General features: G+C 33.1%; 5 protein-coding genes across 6 annotated transcripts; all 5 read left to right on the top strand.

Annotated features, from left to right (window-relative positions):
* The first annotated feature begins 1,277 nt into the window (after positions 1–1,277).
* Positions 1,278–4,252, top strand: LOC110818731 (large ribosomal subunit protein uL30y). Its single transcript, XM_022047698.2, has 7 exons — positions 1,278–1,419; positions 2,697–2,872; positions 2,968–3,065; positions 3,152–3,209; positions 3,449–3,528; positions 3,653–3,755; positions 3,841–4,252. The coding sequence occupies exons 2-7, from the start codon at positions 2,699–2,701 to the stop codon at positions 4,054–4,056; spliced, it is 729 nt and encodes a 242-aa protein (XP_021903390.1). The 5' UTR covers positions 1,278–1,419; positions 2,697–2,698; the 3' UTR covers positions 4,057–4,252.
* A 2,074-nt stretch (positions 4,253–6,326) lies between these two features.
* LOC110818844 (berberine bridge enzyme-like D-2) lies at positions 6,327–8,507 on the top strand. Its single transcript, XM_022047839.2, has one exon. It carries the CDS (start codon positions 6,689–6,691, stop codon positions 8,408–8,410), a length of 1,722 nt encoding a protein of 573 aa, XP_021903531.1. The 5' UTR covers positions 6,327–6,688; the 3' UTR covers positions 8,411–8,507.
* A 629-nt stretch (positions 8,508–9,136) lies between these two features.
* On the top strand, positions 9,137–11,869 carry LOC110818733 (uncharacterized). Its single transcript, XM_022047701.2, has 2 exons — positions 9,137–9,425; positions 11,542–11,869. Exons 1-2 carry the CDS (start codon positions 9,223–9,225, stop codon positions 11,744–11,746), a joined length of 408 nt encoding a protein of 135 aa, XP_021903393.1. The 5' UTR covers positions 9,137–9,222; the 3' UTR covers positions 11,747–11,869.
* Positions 11,870–13,026: 1,157 nt separating this feature from the next.
* Positions 13,027–15,698, top strand: LOC110818729 (putative fructokinase-5). The gene is made up of 5 exons (XM_022047696.2): positions 13,027–13,340; positions 13,860–14,270; positions 14,428–14,562; positions 15,124–15,240; positions 15,423–15,698. The coding sequence occupies exons 1-5, from the start codon at positions 13,164–13,166 to the stop codon at positions 15,555–15,557; spliced, it is 975 nt and encodes a 324-aa protein (XP_021903388.1). The 5' UTR covers positions 13,027–13,163; the 3' UTR covers positions 15,558–15,698.
* A 228-nt stretch (positions 15,699–15,926) lies between these two features.
* On the top strand, positions 15,927–18,310 carry LOC110818727 (putative fructokinase-5). Of its 2 annotated transcripts, none has more exons than XM_022047695.2 (4): positions 15,927–16,192; positions 16,966–17,376; positions 17,754–17,870; positions 18,005–18,310. In XM_022047695.2, exons 1-4 carry the CDS (start codon positions 16,001–16,003, stop codon positions 18,233–18,235), a joined length of 951 nt encoding a protein of 316 aa, XP_021903387.1. In that variant the 5' UTR covers positions 15,927–16,000; the 3' UTR covers positions 18,236–18,310. The 2 variants fall into 2 exon arrangements, with proteins under 2 accessions (XP_021903387.1, XP_021903386.1); XM_022047694.2 differs by having other exon boundaries at positions 15,928–16,192; positions 16,966–17,511.
* Positions 18,311–18,330: the final 20 nt, after the last annotated feature.

The raw sequence follows: 18,330 nt of genomic DNA on the forward strand, positions 1-18,330 counted from the left end.
TTTTCCTCTAAATTTTTTATTAGGTGATTAATTTACTATGTCTTTGAGACAAAATGTGACTGATTGCAAAAAGACAAACCATGGCTGTGCCAGGTAGCTTCACTGCAATATATTTATTTCATATTATTTTTCGATGAAATGAAATGTAATGTATTCACTAATTTAGTCTTGAAGCAGTTATAGTGTGCAGATAGTCCATATTTGGATGTGTATATTAAGTTTAATTATGATATTTCAACTTTTTTAATCACGATATCAAAACATTTTAAATCATAAAGGCCGTAGGAATTGACTCCCACGCCATCCAATTATGATTAATAATAACAATAAAGCGAGAAAGGAAAGAGAAATTAGACCATGCACGCACTCTCAATAGCAAAATCATTGACACCCAATAATTAATTCATTCCTAATCCTAATACTTCATTATTTGTGTTTCAAATTTTCATTTGGTATAATAAATTAATTTTAATCAAATTAAATATTAAAATTTTAATATGTTAATAAAATTACAGTGTATTACATTTATTGAATAAAACATTCTATAATACCCAGTCAACCTTAATTGATCAAAAAATTAATATAATATTTTTAAAAATAAAATAAATAATATATTTATATTTAATTTAAATGCTAATTAGATCCTTATAAAACTAGATGTAAATAATGGACCAAAACCACTAACGAAGCCTCACCTTATGTGTCACCGTAGGAGTCGTTGGAGAGTACAAGAAAGTTGGGCCCAACCTGTCAAGTGGACCAGAAAGAGGAATGAGCCTAGCCCATTTAAATTTTTAAAAAGGTAAAATTTTAACTATTCTCCTATATTTTAATATAATTCTGACAAATTAACAAGTTTATTGAGATTTTTAGTGTAATTTTAACGAATAATATATGTTAATTTTATTGAGCTACCCAAAATTTCATATTAAATTTGTTCAATCACTATTCACGTTGAATTTATAATTAAAATTAAATATAGTAAATCAAATATATATACTTAATTTAAAAAAAAAATTCTTATAAAAAATCACAAATTTAATAAATCATACCAAACAGCAAGCAATATGTTGCTTTTCTAGTCAAACTTATATTTTTTCTGATTTTCTTTTTCACTTGTATTGTTTATAAATTGCACAAAAAGGAAAAGAAATCGGTGATTGGGCCTTGTAAACAATTAAATGACAGTCGTTTCACGGTATCATGCCCTTTTATGTACTTCTACTTCAACGGCCGAGATCTTTCTTACGACCACAAGACACATCTCAACTGTTGAACTTCGTACTATATATCGTAGGAAAGCTGGAAAACCCTAACTTCACTATCGACCCTCGTATATATAGCTGAGCGAAGGAAATTCAGGCGGACTCTATTCCCTCGCCCCCATCAGATCTCATCTCAGCCAGGGAATCGAACTTGGTGAGTTGTCTCTATTTGCTTGTTGTTCTTGTTCTCGTCTCATCTCATAGTCTTTACAAATAGATGTGGTAGATTTGAGTCATCTCATCTTTCTAAGCTTAGTTAACAATGGTTTTGTTTATGCCTAGAAACCTTGATGGAACGTCTGTACCTATGCCTAGTTTCACATATAAAATGCATATAAATATTTTACTTGTGAGAATGAGCGAAGAAAATGAGGTGGAAAATGTCCTGTGTTTCCTGTATGTTTTACTTGTGTGTTGTTTTTCTTTTCTTTTTTTGGTTGTATAATTGAGGGTTTGAATTAGGTATAATATTTCTTATAGTATCTTCTATTCTGTTTGTTCACTGAGATACAGATATCTTGTTAACTTTTTTTTTCCTTAAAAACATGATATCGGTGTTTTCTTTCAATGTTTAAACGTTTTATAACACCCCGGCACACGGATGATATTGAGATTAGATAAAGGGATTTTTTATTAATTTGGAATTTGCACTTGCGGGTCTGTATGCTTCTGTTTGTCTCTGCGCTTGCATGTATTTGTGTGTGTACAATTGTATCTATTTTTGCGTCCGGATTGCCTGAAGTAATTGGTTCAGTTCTTAAGAAATTTTTGGTTTTGCAAAAATGTAGGCTGAGGAGCGGATGTCTGTCCGTATATGTTATTATGTTTATTTTTACTCAAGTGTTGTTACTTAAAAGGTGCATGTTTATATTATGATGTTATATTATGGAGATTTCTCTTTGTGATGTAACCGGAACTATAAGATGTTGGTTCTTTTATGATGCAACTGGCCTGTGCTAAGAGAGTTTTTAGAATCAAATTCTTGCCCAGGTATTTTTTCTGGTATGTGAAATGTTATGACTATGGAACTGGACGTATTTAGTGTTTCCCCAACTTCTGAAGATTCATGATAAAGTTATATGGTTAACATAAACACTGTCTGATTATTCATAATTTTCCTCCATCCATTTGGAAGAGAAGTGACAGTGTTATTCGTGTCATGTTACTCTCTCTTGCTACCATTTTCGTAGGTTTCATTGAAAGAGAATTGGTTTCTTCATTGTGGTTTTACATTATTAGATTGGTTATTTCTTAAGATTGGCTTTTTATTGCTTCTAATCTTCAACCTTTTTTTTTAAGTTTGTTCTTCTTAGGTGTGTCTTACTTTATTGTTTTCTGATGGCAATGCTTTGTTTACTATTGGACTCTGAAATTTGACCATTTCTTTGTGAAACTAGAATTATTTTAAGTATTTGTTTTTTCATTTTTCAGAGATGGCTGAAGCCAAGGCTGTGGTTCCTGAGTCAGTTTTGAAGAAGAGGAAGAGACATGAGCAATGGGCATTGGAGAAAAAGCAGGAAGTTGAAGCTTTGAAGAAGAAAAATGCCGAGAACAGGAAGCTCATCTACAAGAGAGCTAAGCAGTATGCTGAGGAATACCAGGAACAGGTACATGTTATGCCTTTCAGCTTTGAGATTTCATAAAAAATGTTCAGTAAGTGGCTTCTTAGTTTATATTAGTGATTTACTTCTATTATATTCAGGAAAAAGAGCTGATCAGATTGAAGCGTGAAGCAAAACTCAAAGGAGGATTCTATGTTGATCCAGAGGCTAAACTTTTGTTTATCATTCGCATTCGAGGGTATGTTTGTCAATTACATTAATATTTACTGTAGTTGGTGCAACAAATTTTTGCTGAATCATTCTATTTTATTTTGGGATTATCAGTATTAATGCCATGCACCCAAAGACAAGGAAGATTTTGCAGCTATTGCGTTTGAGACAGGTAGCTAATCTTTCATTTTGACATTATGTTGGAGAATGTATAGATTAACACATTTAATAGTACTACTTTCTTTTGATTAATGTATTTGCATTCCATTCGTCAAATACCAACATCCTGTTGAAGGTCAAGGGTAAATACACCTTTTTTATGGTTGTGATAGCTTATATTCAATGTAAATCACTTAGTTGGTAATTATATTTCTTTGAGTACAAGTTTTGAAGCTCAGTTGTCCATTGCAGATCTTCAATGGTGTATTTCTGAAAGTTAACAAGGCAACTATGAACATGCTTCACAGGGTTGAACCTTATGTGACTTACGGGTCTCTCTCTCTCTCTCTCTCTCTCTCTCCCTCCCCACCCCTTCCCCTCTGAATTGTTGTATTCGTCTATTATGTCTGCTTATAGTCTCACCATGACCACCCTGACTTAGGAGCTTTTTTTTAGATACCCCAATTTGAAGAGCATTAGGGAATTGATTTACAAGAGGGGCTTTGGGAAATTAAACAACCAGAGGATTGCTCTCACTGACAATTCCATCATCGAACAGGTTTATGCTGTTTATGTTCTCTTTGTCATTAAATGACAACTCTGTTTCTCATTTTGTCACTCACTTTGAACAATGTAATTAACAGGGTTTGGGCAAATACGGCATCATCTGCGTGGAGGATCTGATCCACGAGATCATGACAGTTGGTCCTCATTTTAAGGAAGCAAATAACTTCCTGTGGCCCTTCCAGCTCAAGGCTCCCTTGGGTGGTCTGGAAAAGAAGAGGAACCACTATGTTGAAGGAGGAGATGCTGGAAACCGTGAAAATTACATCAATGAACTTATAAGGAGAATGAATTAGGTGTGCGGTCATTGTTTAGATTGAAGTCTGAGATTCTACAAAGCCAGATGAATTTTGATCTTAGTTTGAGAATTGAACAAGTTTTACTTTTCCATAGTAGTTGGAGATTGGAACGAGTTTACTTTTGGATAATTATGTTATGGAGTTTGTTTTACTTTTTTGTTGCAAAATTTCAAATATATGTTTGTTGTTTTTTTGTGGCTGCTGGCAAAATATTTTCCACCGAGTGCCTAACAAGATTATAACATACAAGGCCGAGAAGATTAACGATCAGGGACTCCACTAGACTGACTTTTTGTGGAAATGTTGTTGTGTGTGTCCCTTTGGGAAGTCTGCTCTCTTCAGAATATATATATATATATATATATGTATATATTTGTTGCACTGGAGAGTTGGGGGTGTGTTTGAAAACCTTGTTAGGTTAATATATTTAGAGTTGGTTTACCGTCATTACCTCAAGCGTGTTTTTATTATTTAAAAAATAAAGGATATACATATATATATATATATAGAAATTGGCCGACCTTAGATTCTTCTAGTTAAATGATTATAGCACCCTGTGTCATTTCTGCGTCCTGGTAGATTATGGTCCCTGCTTGGCGCTCGTGATAGTGCCGCCTCTCCCTGAATCTCTGCAAATCGTGACATGATGGAAGTGAATCAGCACAAGCACAAAGGGCATCGATGTTAAAATTCTACCATTTATTATCTGAACTTTAGATGTGGTTTGGTAAAAGAAAATTATTAGAATCTTATCGGTTAGGTTGATTTTCTACAGAAATGATTAGAATCTCTTTGGTAAATTGCAATGTATTGCATAAAATGGACAATAAATTTTATAATTTAACTTAATTTGAATTAAAATTTAATTTAATTTTTTTTTATGATTTACTTAAATAAATTCAAAATTAAATTAAGTTAAATATTTGAGTAACTTATTTTCATTTGGTTATGGAGGAGAATACTTACATAAATCATTTTAAGAACAAGTATATATATATATATATATATATATTTTTTTTGTAGTTGTTTTAAATTCTAATATATTTTTGAAAAGATTTTATTCTTAATTTCTTTAAGGACGTTGAGATTTAAATATTGTGATATATATATATATATGTTTTGTTAATCGATAATAATTTAAAAAAAAAAAAAACACTAAACATTTTCTTGTAATATGAATTCATGAAAAGTTGAACGGACTCATCCCTAACAAAATTCGATAATTTTTAACTTTACTCTTATGAAAAGGGATTAATGTAAATTTTCATTTCAACAAGTAGGTAGAGAACAAAGAAAAAGGTCTGCATAACGTGTCAACAATTTGGCGCATCCAACGTCAGTTACTTATTCCACGTGGCTACCTACAAACAATTCGGACAGACTTCAGATTTTTTTCTATTTGATTTTATTTATAAAACGAGACTTCAATTCTTCCTACTACGTTAATTTATAACTCGGATAATAGAGAGAGTGATGTAGTTTATAATTTAGCTGGGCATGGGTTTGACTCGGGAAATGGTGAAGTTGGCACTCAATCTCTGCCCTACTTACACTGCAAAATTGACATTTACTTAAATTGTCTTTGATTTTTGGGATTGATTCCTGTTGGACATAAAAATATTGACTTAAAAAAATAAACAATTAATTTTTACTAATAAAAAATATTACGATTATTTTATAATTAATAATACTATTTTATGTATTTTTAAGTTTAAAAAAAAAAAAAGATAGTAATAAAATAAACTTGTCATATAAAAAATTACTTTTTAATTATCTAAGCACTCTGATTTTTATATTGTACAAATAAAAAAATTAAATCTAAATGTTTAAAAGTACTCATAAAATGTAAGACGAGCAGTCCGGAAACATTTTTATGGTAAATTATTAGCATTGAGCCATGGCCAGTGGAGAAGAAAGAACACGAGTTACTACAAACCAAGACAAGTTCTGTACGCAAACATTGCATATATAAAAAATACACGGTGGAACATATACATATATATATATATATTTATTATAGGCACGAGCAGGCCTTGGATTTTGCTGTTGGCCTGCATATAGAGCTATCCATTTCTTGTCAACAATTTTCTTTCTTTCTTTGTGACTTATCACCTTTCTCTTTTTCTTTTTTTTTTTTTTTTTTTTAAATATTAGTTATTAATTATTACATATTTACTTTAGTTTACCAAAAATGTGATTAAAAGTTACTATATTAAAATAATATTTACAAGAAAATTAATAAATTTACGAAAATTTTAACTATTTCACTCTGAATAAAAAATGGAACTAAAAACGACACCCACTAATAATCTCATGCAGAAGACTTTTGTTGTCACCTTTCTGTCACCTTTGCGGTTCGTTAGGAGCTACTAATTAAACTCTCTAGTGCCAAAACTTGGAATTAATTAAAAACAGTGGCCGGCCACACACATATATATATATATATATATGTATATTTACATATTTCTATACACACGCACACACACTCTTTTATTCTTCATATTGCTTTTGTCTTCAACCTACATTTTGATTCTCCCTATCCCAAAATTATGTATGCAGACATTTTAATGATCATATAACAGACGACTTAATTAGCAAATAATACATATATAGCTGAACATATTTGACCATGGTGGATCAGTACTCTCTGGTTACCACTAGACACCCATTTCCTGCAGTCATCATCCTTGTGATCACCTTTTCCATGGCGCCTTCTCTTTGTACGCCCGCAGATCAAATCACTTATTGTTTAAATCTTCACAACATAAAAAATTTTACCACTTTGCCAAACACCCAAAACGATTCCAATTCAGCTTATTACAAACTTCTCAACTTCTCAATCCAAAACCTCCGCTTCGCCGGACCCAAGATCTCGAAACCTCTCGCAATAATCCTCCCGGAAAGCGTGGAGGAGGTCGCAAACAGTGTTCTATGTTGCAGAGAAGCTTCGTGGCAGATCAGAGTAAGGTGCGGAGGACACAGCTACGAGGGAACTTCGTCAGTCGGTGGAGACACGAACAAACCATTCGTGATACTCGATATGATGAATTTGAACCAAGTGGTTGTAGATATGGAAGATGAAATGGCGTGGGTCGAAGGCGGTGCAACGCTGGGGGAGATATATTACGAAATTGCCATGGCGAGTCAGGAGCTTGGATTCTCAGCCGGGTCTTGCCCAACTGTCGGCGTTGGTGGGCACGTCACCGGCGGTGGGTTCGGGTTCTTGTCGAGAAAATACGGCGTCGCAGCCGACAATGTGGTCGATGCACTTCTGGTTGACTCAGAAGGCGAGTTGTTAGACAGGAAAGCTATGGGGGAAGACGTGTTTTGGGCCATTAGAGGCGGCGGTGGAGGTGTCTGGGGGGTTATCTACGCCTGGAAGATCAAACTGCTGAAAGTCCCGCCGACCGTGACGAGTTTCATCGTGTCCAGGCCAGAATCAGAAGGGTTTAACGTTGCAGAGTTGGTGGAAAAATGGCAACATGTTGCTCATGATTTGACCGACGATTTCTACTTATCGTGTTTCATGGGAGCTCATTTGCCGGAGACGATGACCATTGGGATGTCGGCGACGTTCAGAGGGTTCTTTCTGGGTCGAAGAACCCAAGCCATATCAATTCTCAACAAGGAATTCCCTGAACTACGCGTGGAGGAAAATGATTGTACAGACATGAGTTGGATCGAGTCAGTCCTCTTCTTCTCCGGCCTCCCCACCGGAGCCACCATATCGGAGTTGAGAAACAGGTATTTACAAGGCAAGGGATATTTCAAGGCGAAGTCCGATTACGTCAGAACTCCGGTGACTTTCGCCGGGATAAGGACGATGATGGATATTCTCGAGAAAGAGCCAAAAGGATACGTGATAATGGATCCATACGGCGGAATAATGAAGAGAATAACGAGTGACGCCATAGCTTTTCCTCACAGAAAAGGTAACCTATTTGCTATTCAGTACCTGGTGGAGTGGAAGGAAGAAGACGATGAGAAAAGAGAGGATTACATGGATTGGATGAGAGGGTTTTATGAATCGATGAAGCCGTATGTATCGGGAGGTCCAAGAGCTGCTTATGTTAATTATATGGACTTAGACCTTGGCCAGCTTCAGCCGCCTGTCTCTGCCGCCATTGATGATCTGAATTACTCTTACGAGGATACTGTTGAGATTGCGAGAGTTTGGGGTGAAAAATACTTCTTGAAAAATTACGATAGACTGGTTAGAGCTAAGACACTTGTCGATCCAACTAACTTTTTCACCAATCAACAGCCAATTCCGCCATTAAATATGGGTTCTTCTCTTCGGAAAATTGGAAGTGATCATGGTGATGATCACGAAAGAGATAAAAGTTCATGATGTCATTTTCACCTACTACCAAAAATATATTCTATCATATATATTGTCAATCAACCAAAATAATATATACCATCTGAAAATACCATTTTATTTTTAACTCTTAAAAATTTTCTTTTCTGTAATTTTTTCTTGTCTTGGTTCCTCTAAAAATACCAATCATATATCCCTTAATTGATATTATATGGTTGACATTTTTTTTTATTTTTCTTTATGAATTATGGGCCTAATTTGACCATGGGTTTCATTTTAAAATTCAATTGCGTTACTTTTTTAAAAAATTAATTGTATTATTATTAATATATAAATTACATTTAATTAATTATTTTAAATATATAAATTTTTATTTAAAAAATTATACTTTTTCTCATATTTAGATCCTCAAACAACTGGGTATATTTCTAACCTCAAAGAATAAATCTTTTATTTATTCATAGAGTCAAAATTTTGCTGATATATATATATATATATATATACACACACACACACACACACACTTTAAAATACTGTTTTAAAAATATACTCCAAATAAAATTTAGTACATATATTTTCTCTCTGGAACATCTATCTAGTTTGGCTGATCTATAATAATTCTAAATTCGGATTTTCTAACCCAAAAAGAAAAAAAAGTTCAATATTTCTGGAAACGACGCCGTCGGCTAGAATGGTAGAGAACACTGAAAATATTAGAGATTGGGATCGAGTGGTTCATATAACTAATGAAAAAATATTGTTCATATAAAAAAAGAATCATGAAAAAGAAAATCAATTAAAAGAAAAACAAAGCCGCTGGTAAAAAGCTTTATTTAGGAAGCATGGCGTGCCTGACTAGTACTTCAAATCTATTCAGTAAAACCCCCCTTTCATATTCTCTCTTCACAGCAAGATCCGGACTTGTACGTTCAACACCGGCGGCGATAAGAGCAGAGTCGATGGCCACCGAGAAATTGGGAATCACGGTCCACACCAACCCTCCCGAGTCCATACTCACCGAACTCGGCGTCCGAAAGTGGCCTAAGTAAGCCAGCATTTTCTGTTCATTTTTTGCTATAGTCTCTAATTCGTAGACCAAGGTTCTTTTTCCGTCTTTATTCCGTTTGTTTCTGAGGAAACCCTTTTCGGTTCCCTGGAATTTCTGTTTAAGAAGATACTATGCTTTCAATTGAAAATTCAATTTGCGTTTTCGCTAGTTTTAGCTTGTATTGCTGTAGATTTCTGATATCTAGGGATGGATTTATTCACAATCAGCTAGTCATCAGAGAGCTTGTTAACTCTGTTTAAGTTCCTCCTTTGTCTATCTGATGAGAAATGAACAAAAAAGATACTGTTTACATTCAGAGAACCACTATGTTTGGTGACTTAGGTCACTTGAAATCTTTACATAATGTATGGAAGTTTTCGGTCTAATCCTTCAGCAAATTTGCCATCTTCCTTATCTGCTTTTTTTGTTTTCTCTATTTCTGTGTCTTCAATGCTTATTAGGTTGGGTTCGCTTCATTATCAGTTCACTTTCTTGGTAATGTCTACTTTTAATTTTCGCATTAATCTTAATATGCATTATTAGAACATAATTTATTGTAGAATGAGTTACCACTATCTTAGTTGAAAAGAAATTAAATTCCCACGATCAAGTTCAAAGTGGTGATTAATTCTCATCATCAAAGAATATAACGCTGAGATGATGTTAATTCAAACACAATATGTAAATGATAACCTAATCATGTATATTGGGACTAATATGAGAAATTAAATGTAAGAATTTACTAGGAATTGAATGGTAACTAAACCAACCGCAACCTTTGGACTTCTCGTTGATCAAAGCTATGGTACACTGTTTTGGGTTACTCCTCAGTAGCATGTATAGACAGAAACCAGACTTGAGTCATGTATTCTAAGATTTAAGCTATGGTTGACCTATTGTAAAGAGCTGCTATGATCCTCATTGAGGGGGGATGTAGGCATATTGTAGATAGCTAATCAGATGGATTATGACACTCAAAATATGCAAGAAAGTCAGGTGAGTGTAAGAACGTTCCCGAAATTTATTTAAAAAAAAAGAATGTTCTCGAAATAGAAAAAAAATACAGTTGGTTGCTTCGAATTTTTGAGTTAACTGGATGATATGCTACGTCTACCTAAATGTGTATTTTCAGGATTGAAAAACAGAATAGCTCTGTTAATTGCAGTGAAGCATGTTAGCGATTCCAAGTGCATATAAAAATAGAGATGAGGAAGGTGCAGGTACCAGCCTGTTTGATTCATGTTTTACTCAATTCCTTCACCTTAATTATTTGATCTTCAGGACTGAATAATAGTTTTTTTCTTTTTTTTTTTTACATTTGATTCATAATAAAATCAATATGTCGGTGTGTTGAATTTTAAAGTGATAGACTCCTGTTTCTGGTAGATGTACAAAATCATCTCGCGTGAATTACATGAAATTAAAGCACTACTTTAGTTCCTAAGGCAGTGTTCGGTGTTTTTTTGACCTCTCATTTAATGAGTGTAAATATAAATTTATTTGTGTGAAATTGAGAATATGACAGAGTTGGTTTAATTATGATCAACTATATAAATTATAACTAAATTTTATATATAAATAATTAAATTTAAAAACAGAATGAGAACAGAATAGACTTGAACCAAATGAAGAGTAATTCTTACATTATTCCTGTTTGGTAAATTAGTATTCATATTTTATTTCTGTCACTTTGCTTTGTGCTGTTTTGTGGATGTTAGATCTGATTTTAGTACTCTATCGTGTGCTATGTTTACTTTAATCTTGGGTCTGGTCTGCCCTTCCTGTGTTGGGTCTTTTTACGCTTTTTGATGGCGTTGAAGATCTGTTGTGTTGTTTATCTAAAGCTCCTATTCTATGTGTTATTGAGGCGTTTTTTCCTTACATTATAATGCAGCATTTTTACTGTAAAACGCAAGAATATGTTCAACCAAAAGTGGCTTTAATATAAACCCCTTCCACTTTGTCATGCATTTCTCGTCCTTTTATGAGAAGATTAGCTGTTTCTGGTAATAGTCCAAGGTTGAGCCTTTTGTTTATACCACAATCTTGGTGCGAACTCCTTATCGTTTTAGGGAATTGGAAAGATTTATGTGATCATGGTGTGATCAAACAGGTGGGGTTGCCCTCCAAGCAAATTCCCATGGACATACACATCCAAAGAGACTTGCTATCTGCTAGAGGGGAAAGTAAAGGTTTATCCAGATGGTTCAGATGGATTTGTGGAGATTGGTGCTGGTGACTTAGTTGTGTTCCCGAAAGGAATGAGTTGCAGTTGGGATGTTTCAGTTGCTGTGGACAAGCACTACAACTTCGAGTAATGAGTTTTGGTTAAGTCTTTTTGTCTTAATTCCATGTATGAATAAGTGTAAGAACTCTCAAACTATATATGAACCATGTAAAGTTTGGTTAATGTCATGAGGGTCTGAAGCTGCCATTTCTAATTTTCACTTGGTAATGGAAGATAGTCATGTCTGTTCAAATGCAAACCATTTGCCCAAATGACTGAAGCAATCCGGTAAGCCTGAAGGAGATTGATAGGAGCTTTAAGTCTAGGATATATCTGTTAAACCTCCAAAGGCTAGGATTACACTGTGGCTGTGTGCAGGTTCTATTGATATAAAAATTATGTTCGGACAATTGTGTGAATACTAGTCGAGTAGTATACGGCAAAATAATGGAATGGAAATAGTAGTTTTTAAAGGAGATAAAGAAGATTTTTTTTTATAAAAAAATTAAAATTGAAAAAAAGAAAAAAAATAAAAAGATTTTTCGAAGAGACAGTACTCTGACTATTAATTTGACCAGTGAGTGGTGAAAAGTTTTATAATTTATTTATTAAAAGATAATGAATATGAAAAAAAAAAACCTAAAATTTAGAATTATTGATATAATAATAAACTATGGGAGTTAATACCCAAAAAAAAAAAAGAAGACTTAATTAATGCTAAAATTATTCTAAATAGAGGGTGGTGATCAATTTAATAATTTGAAAAAGTAAAAAAAAATAATATATGAAATCAATTTGATTCTATAAATTTGATAATTTTAGAATTATTGGTCACCGTCTTCTATCATTCTGTATATATATATATATATAGATATATATTTGGACAATTGTCCGAATAGATCGTGTTTCTCTTAATGTGGCAGAGAGAGAGAGAGAGTGATTTAGATCAAATCAGATCCTTACAATATAATTTGCAGTTGTTGACCAATTAGTAAGGTTAAGCAATAATTACTGATGAGACAGTTAACTTAATTAAGCATAATCTACATATTAACTAAAACTTAAAAACCCAAATTTCATCTCTCTCTCTCTCTCTCTCTCTGTCTATATATATATATATATATCCATTGTAATTATTAAATATTTTTATTAACTTTGGCCGTCCAACCTTAGTAGTCCAAAATATAATATACCATGACCTGAAAAACTAATTTAAGAGTTAATCATACATCAAGCAGAAATTCGAGGGATGAGAGAGAAATTTACGGAATAATTAAAGAAAAAAAAAATTACTCAGTCAACGTTAAAAGAAATTACCCTTGCTAGAGAAGTAAAAATAGATTTAAAAATAAATAATAATTTTTTTTTTTTGACGTGACAAATCCAGAGTTGTTCTTACACTGGACATTAGATCATTTTCATTCCTGGTTTTTGTACTCGCAGAACTAGAGAAGAGAAAAGTATACTAGTTGTGAATACGGAGAAACGAGAAGAAGACGAAGACGACAATGGCGTGCGGGCCGTTGATAGTGTGCTTTGGGGAAATGCTTATAGATTTTGTGCCGGACACAGCTGGTATTTCGTTGGCCGAATCAACTGGTTTCCTCAAAGCACCGGGCGGGGCACCGGCTAATGTCGCCTGTGCCATCACTAGACTTACCGGAAACTCTGCCTTCATCGGCAAGGTACATCAACTTTTACTCCTATATACATATACATATACATATATATATATTTATGTGTTTGTACATTATATATAACATTACCTAGTGCTTTAATAATTCAACTTGTTGCCTTATGATTAAAAATCATGGAGTTTCCAAGATATTAAATATTTATATTATACATCAATAGTGATTGATATGTAATCTTTAATTAATTTATTAGGTTAATTTGATAGACTTCAGTAGTTAAATTAGACTTTATACATTTAAAACATGAGATTTTTAAGCAGCTAGACACTAATAATTATTTTATGTAAAAAAAAATCACAAAATTTGTCAAGTACTTATATTATAATTGATAGTAATTAATTTATAGTATTTTATTAACTTGTTAATTTTATTTGACAGATTACAATTATTATTGGATTTCACACCGAGAATTAAATTTGGTTAATTGAGATATTGGGATCTAGTATTTTTTATGGTCAAGTGTATATATTATATATATGACTGTATATATATATACATATATATCTGTAGTTTGGAGACGATGAGTTTGGGCACATGCTGGTGGATATCTTGAAGAAGAATGGGGTAAAAACCGAAGGAGTCTGTTTCGATCCCGAAGCGCGGACAGCACTAGCATTCGTGACGCTGAAGAAGGATGGAGAGAGGGAGTTTATGTTTTACAGAAACCCTAGTGCTGATATGTTGTTGAAGGAATCTGAGCTGAATATGAATATGATAAAGCAGGCGAAGATCTTCCACTACGGATCCATCAGTCTGATTTCAGAGCCGTGCCGATCCGCTCACTTGGCCGCCATGAAAGCTGCTAAGAGTGCTGGTGTGATGCTTTCTTATGATCCTAATGTACGCTTGCCTCTCTGGCCATCTCCTCAGGCTGCCAAAGATGGGATCATGAGCATCTGGAAAGAAGCTGATTTTATCAAGGTAGATTAACCCTTTCTTCTTCTTTTTTTTTTTTTGTTTTATTTATTTGAAAAGAAATTAACAGGATGCAATTATTAATGTCAATTTAGAAAGTAAACCTTTTTTTTTTTTTTAATTTATGCATATATATGTTATGTATATATGTATGCATGTATAGGTAAGCGACGACGAGGTACAGTTCCTGACTGATAAAGATTCTGACAAGGAAGATGTTGTTTTATCCCTGTGGCATGATAAGCTCAAGCTGCTGGTTGTAACTGATGGAAGCAAGGGTTGCAGATATTTCACCAAGGTATAACTTATACATATATATAATTTTCATATTCATTCAATATATACATGTTAATTTATGCTCTGAAAAATTTTAAGAGATAGATTAGATTTAGATAATATGTTGTTGGAAATTAGAGAAAGAAAAAAGAGAGAGATTAATAGAGGGACTCAATTTTTTAATTTGTTATTGTTCATATAAATATTCAAATACACGAAGTGTTCTTGAATATATTAACTATAATTAAATTTAATTTACGAATCATAAATAAGTATAATATATAAATTATTTAGAAATTTTTTTTAAAAATATATTAATTATCATATTCACAATTTATATTTAACTTAATTCTCCTGATAATATCAGACAAAGATTTCGACCTGAGTGTGTGTATCTATATATATCTATATATATATATACATATACATATATATATATGTGTGTAGACAGAAGAATAGAGGATGGTGATTAATTATTTGTAAAATTATGGAACTTATAGAATTAAATAATCTTATATATATCATTATATTTTGTATAATATTAGATATCAAAATCTAACAAAGGATATTGTGGTATGATCAGAATTTCAAAGGAAGAGTGGCGGGGTTTTCTGTAAAACCAGTTGACACAACTGGAGCTGGTGATGCTTTTGTTGGTGCTCTCCTGGTGTCTGTGGCCAACGATCCTTCCATGTTTGATGTAAATCTCTTACTTAAACTTTTCGTTTGCATAAATCTTGAAATTAACAGAGGCCGAGATATATAAGTAGGAAAATAATATTTTTTGAATAAAAGTTAATATATTTCAATAATTAATAAAATGTATGTATATATATATATATATATATATATATAGAAAGTAATTTATTCGTTACGATATAGGACGAAGTGAAATTGAGGGAAGCTCTATCATTCGCAAATGCATGTGGAGCATTATGCACAATCCAGAGGGGAGCAATCCCGGCACTTCCTTCGATCTCCGACGCACTTCAACTCATCAACTCAGCCCCTCGCTAGCGTCAAATTAACTCATTCATATTCTTTTTTTTATATCCATTTCAATAATTTGCTTTGTATTTATTTTTCTTGTCTTTTGGTCACGGAACAATTAGTTCGTATTACGTCATCAATAATAGTTAAAATATGATTTGATCTTTATAAAAATATATTTTCATGAGCAATCCAAAATTATATATCAATGTTCGATAACGTACCAAAAAATTTCCATATATATATATATATATATATATATATGTATTATGGGTAGGCACATTCTTTGAGTGGGAGAGTTTGGCAAGAAAGCACATCTTGCTTTTTCCTTACAAAGATTCTTCAACGTTTCGCAGGAGAGAGTACTCAAGTGATTGATTATAAGTAGCATCATCATTGATGAGAATTCTAACCCAGTGATATATATACATACATACATACATATATATATATATATATAAGAAAAGAAAATGGAGGAGAAGATGGGAAGAAAATCACCTCTGATAGTATCATTTGGAGAAATGCTGATAGATTTTGTGCCTGACAAAGCAGGTCTTTCCTTGGCCGACTCCACCGGATTTCTCAAAGCACCTGGCGGTGCACCTGCTAATGTCGCTTGTGCCATTAGTAAGCTACAGGGCAACTCCGCCTTCATCGGCAAGGTCACATATACATAGATACATATATATATATATTCTTCCTTATTATCACACGCATATATTTTCACGTGTGTAACACAAATTGTTTAGCTGATATAAAGGAAAAAGGTAAGATCTCGGTTAATGCTTGTTATTTGTGTAAGAGGGTATCCAGTGGTGTACAAGCTTTAAACTATGGTTTATGGGCTTTTAAGCGCAGGTTCGGTGATGACAGGACGAAATTTGGGCATGGAAGAGTGTTAGAGGAAGGAAGAAGCTATTGGATTTAATTCCACTTACCATATTTTGGGTTTTATGGAAGAAGAGGAATAAAAAAGTTTTTTTATGGGGATGATTTTGACATATTTAAGAATAGATGATTCTAAATTTTTAATTTTTTATTAATGAATTATTCTCTCATAAGAAAAAAATTATGAGATTTTATTAATACATTAATAGATATATAAATATGTTATATCTAAGTTTAGTATTCTCGTAATATTGATGTTAATATTTTACTTTATATTTTATATATTTTTTTAAAATTATTTAATTAAATAGTTCATATATATTTTTTTTTATAAAAAATTATAAATTCGAAAGAATTGTTTTCCTATATTTTTATTTAAAAATTATTTTCGATTGTCATGATTAATATCCCTATTATATATTTCTATCAGTCTCTATCACTCAATTATATTAAAAAATTTAACATATGCGGGTTTATGCATACATATATGATTATTACTACATTATATACGGATGCTGATTACAGCAGTGTCCATGTGTATATATAGCTTGGAGACGACGAGTTTGGACAGATGCTGGTAGATATACTGAAGAAGAATGGTGTAAACACTGATGGAGTTTGCTTTGATGGTGAGGCGAGGACTGCATTAGCATTTGTGACGCTGAAGAAGAATGGCGAGAGAGAATTCGCGTTTTACAGAAACCCTAGTGCAGATATGTTGATGAAAGAATCAGAACTGAACATGGGTCTGATCAGAGCCGCCAAGATCTTCCATTACGGATCCATAAGCTTGATATCCGAGCCTTGTAGATCAGCTCACTTGTCAGCAATGGATGCCGCCAAGGCTGCCGGCGCTTGGCTCTCATATGACCCCAATGTGCGCCTGCCTCTCTGGCCTTCTCCTCAGTATGCAAGAGACGCCATCTTCAGCATCTGGACTTACGCAGATATCATCAAGGTTAGTGATGATGAAGTTGCATTCCTCACTGAAGGAGATCCCGAAAATGATGATGTTGTCAGGTCCCTGTGGTATGATACACTCAAATTACTTGTAGTAACAGATGGAGAGAAGGGTTGCAGGTACATCACTAAGGTATATATACACACACACACACACACACACATCAACACAACCCATATTCTAAATTTGTAATGCATGCCCTGGATTCCAGATTTACCGTGCCAATAAAGTTTGATACCCATGTAATTGATGCTCAAAGGTTCATCTCAAGTTACAGTGCTGATCAAGTGTTTTGAATTCTTATAATTATGAATATGTATGTATATATACATATTTGGGAAAGGATTAAGTGTGTGTTTTTAATTAAACTGCAGGATTTCAAGGGAAGGGTGAAAGGATTCTCCGTGAAAACAATAGATACAACCGGAGCCGGGGATGCTTTTGTTGGCGCACTTCTGGTCTATTTGGCCCAAGATCCTACCATCGTGGAGGTGCCCAATTTTAATTGAAAATTTTTGAAGTAATTCAGGAATATATATAAATGAATTTACAGATTAATATATATTTGTTCTTAATAATTAATATTAATTAAACAAATTTATATGGGTATTTGTGTTGTGGACAGAATGAGGAGAAACTGATGGAGGCTTTAACATTTGCAAATGCATGTGGAGCAATTTCTACAACTCAAAAGGGAGCAATTCCAGCTCTTCCAACCATTTCCGATGCTCTTCAGCTTATTAATTCCAAGCCCAGAGCCTCAAATTATTTCACCAGAACATTCATGCTTTTTCTTGTTTCCTCTGTTTTAATTTCAATTTTATTTTCTTTTATCTTTGGCCATAACAAAACATAGTTTTGTGCTTTAATGGCTGATCTTCTTCGCATTTGATTCTCCATTTGGTAATATTTAATAAATTTTAAGGATACAGGGAAGTTATATATAAAAAT

Source organism: Carica papaya, chromosome 1 (genome assembly GCF_054855325.1).
Source record: "Carica papaya isolate Zhongbai chromosome 1, ASM5485532v1, whole genome shotgun sequence".
Classification (NCBI taxonomy): Eukaryota; Viridiplantae; Streptophyta; class Magnoliopsida; order Brassicales; family Caricaceae; genus Carica; species Carica papaya.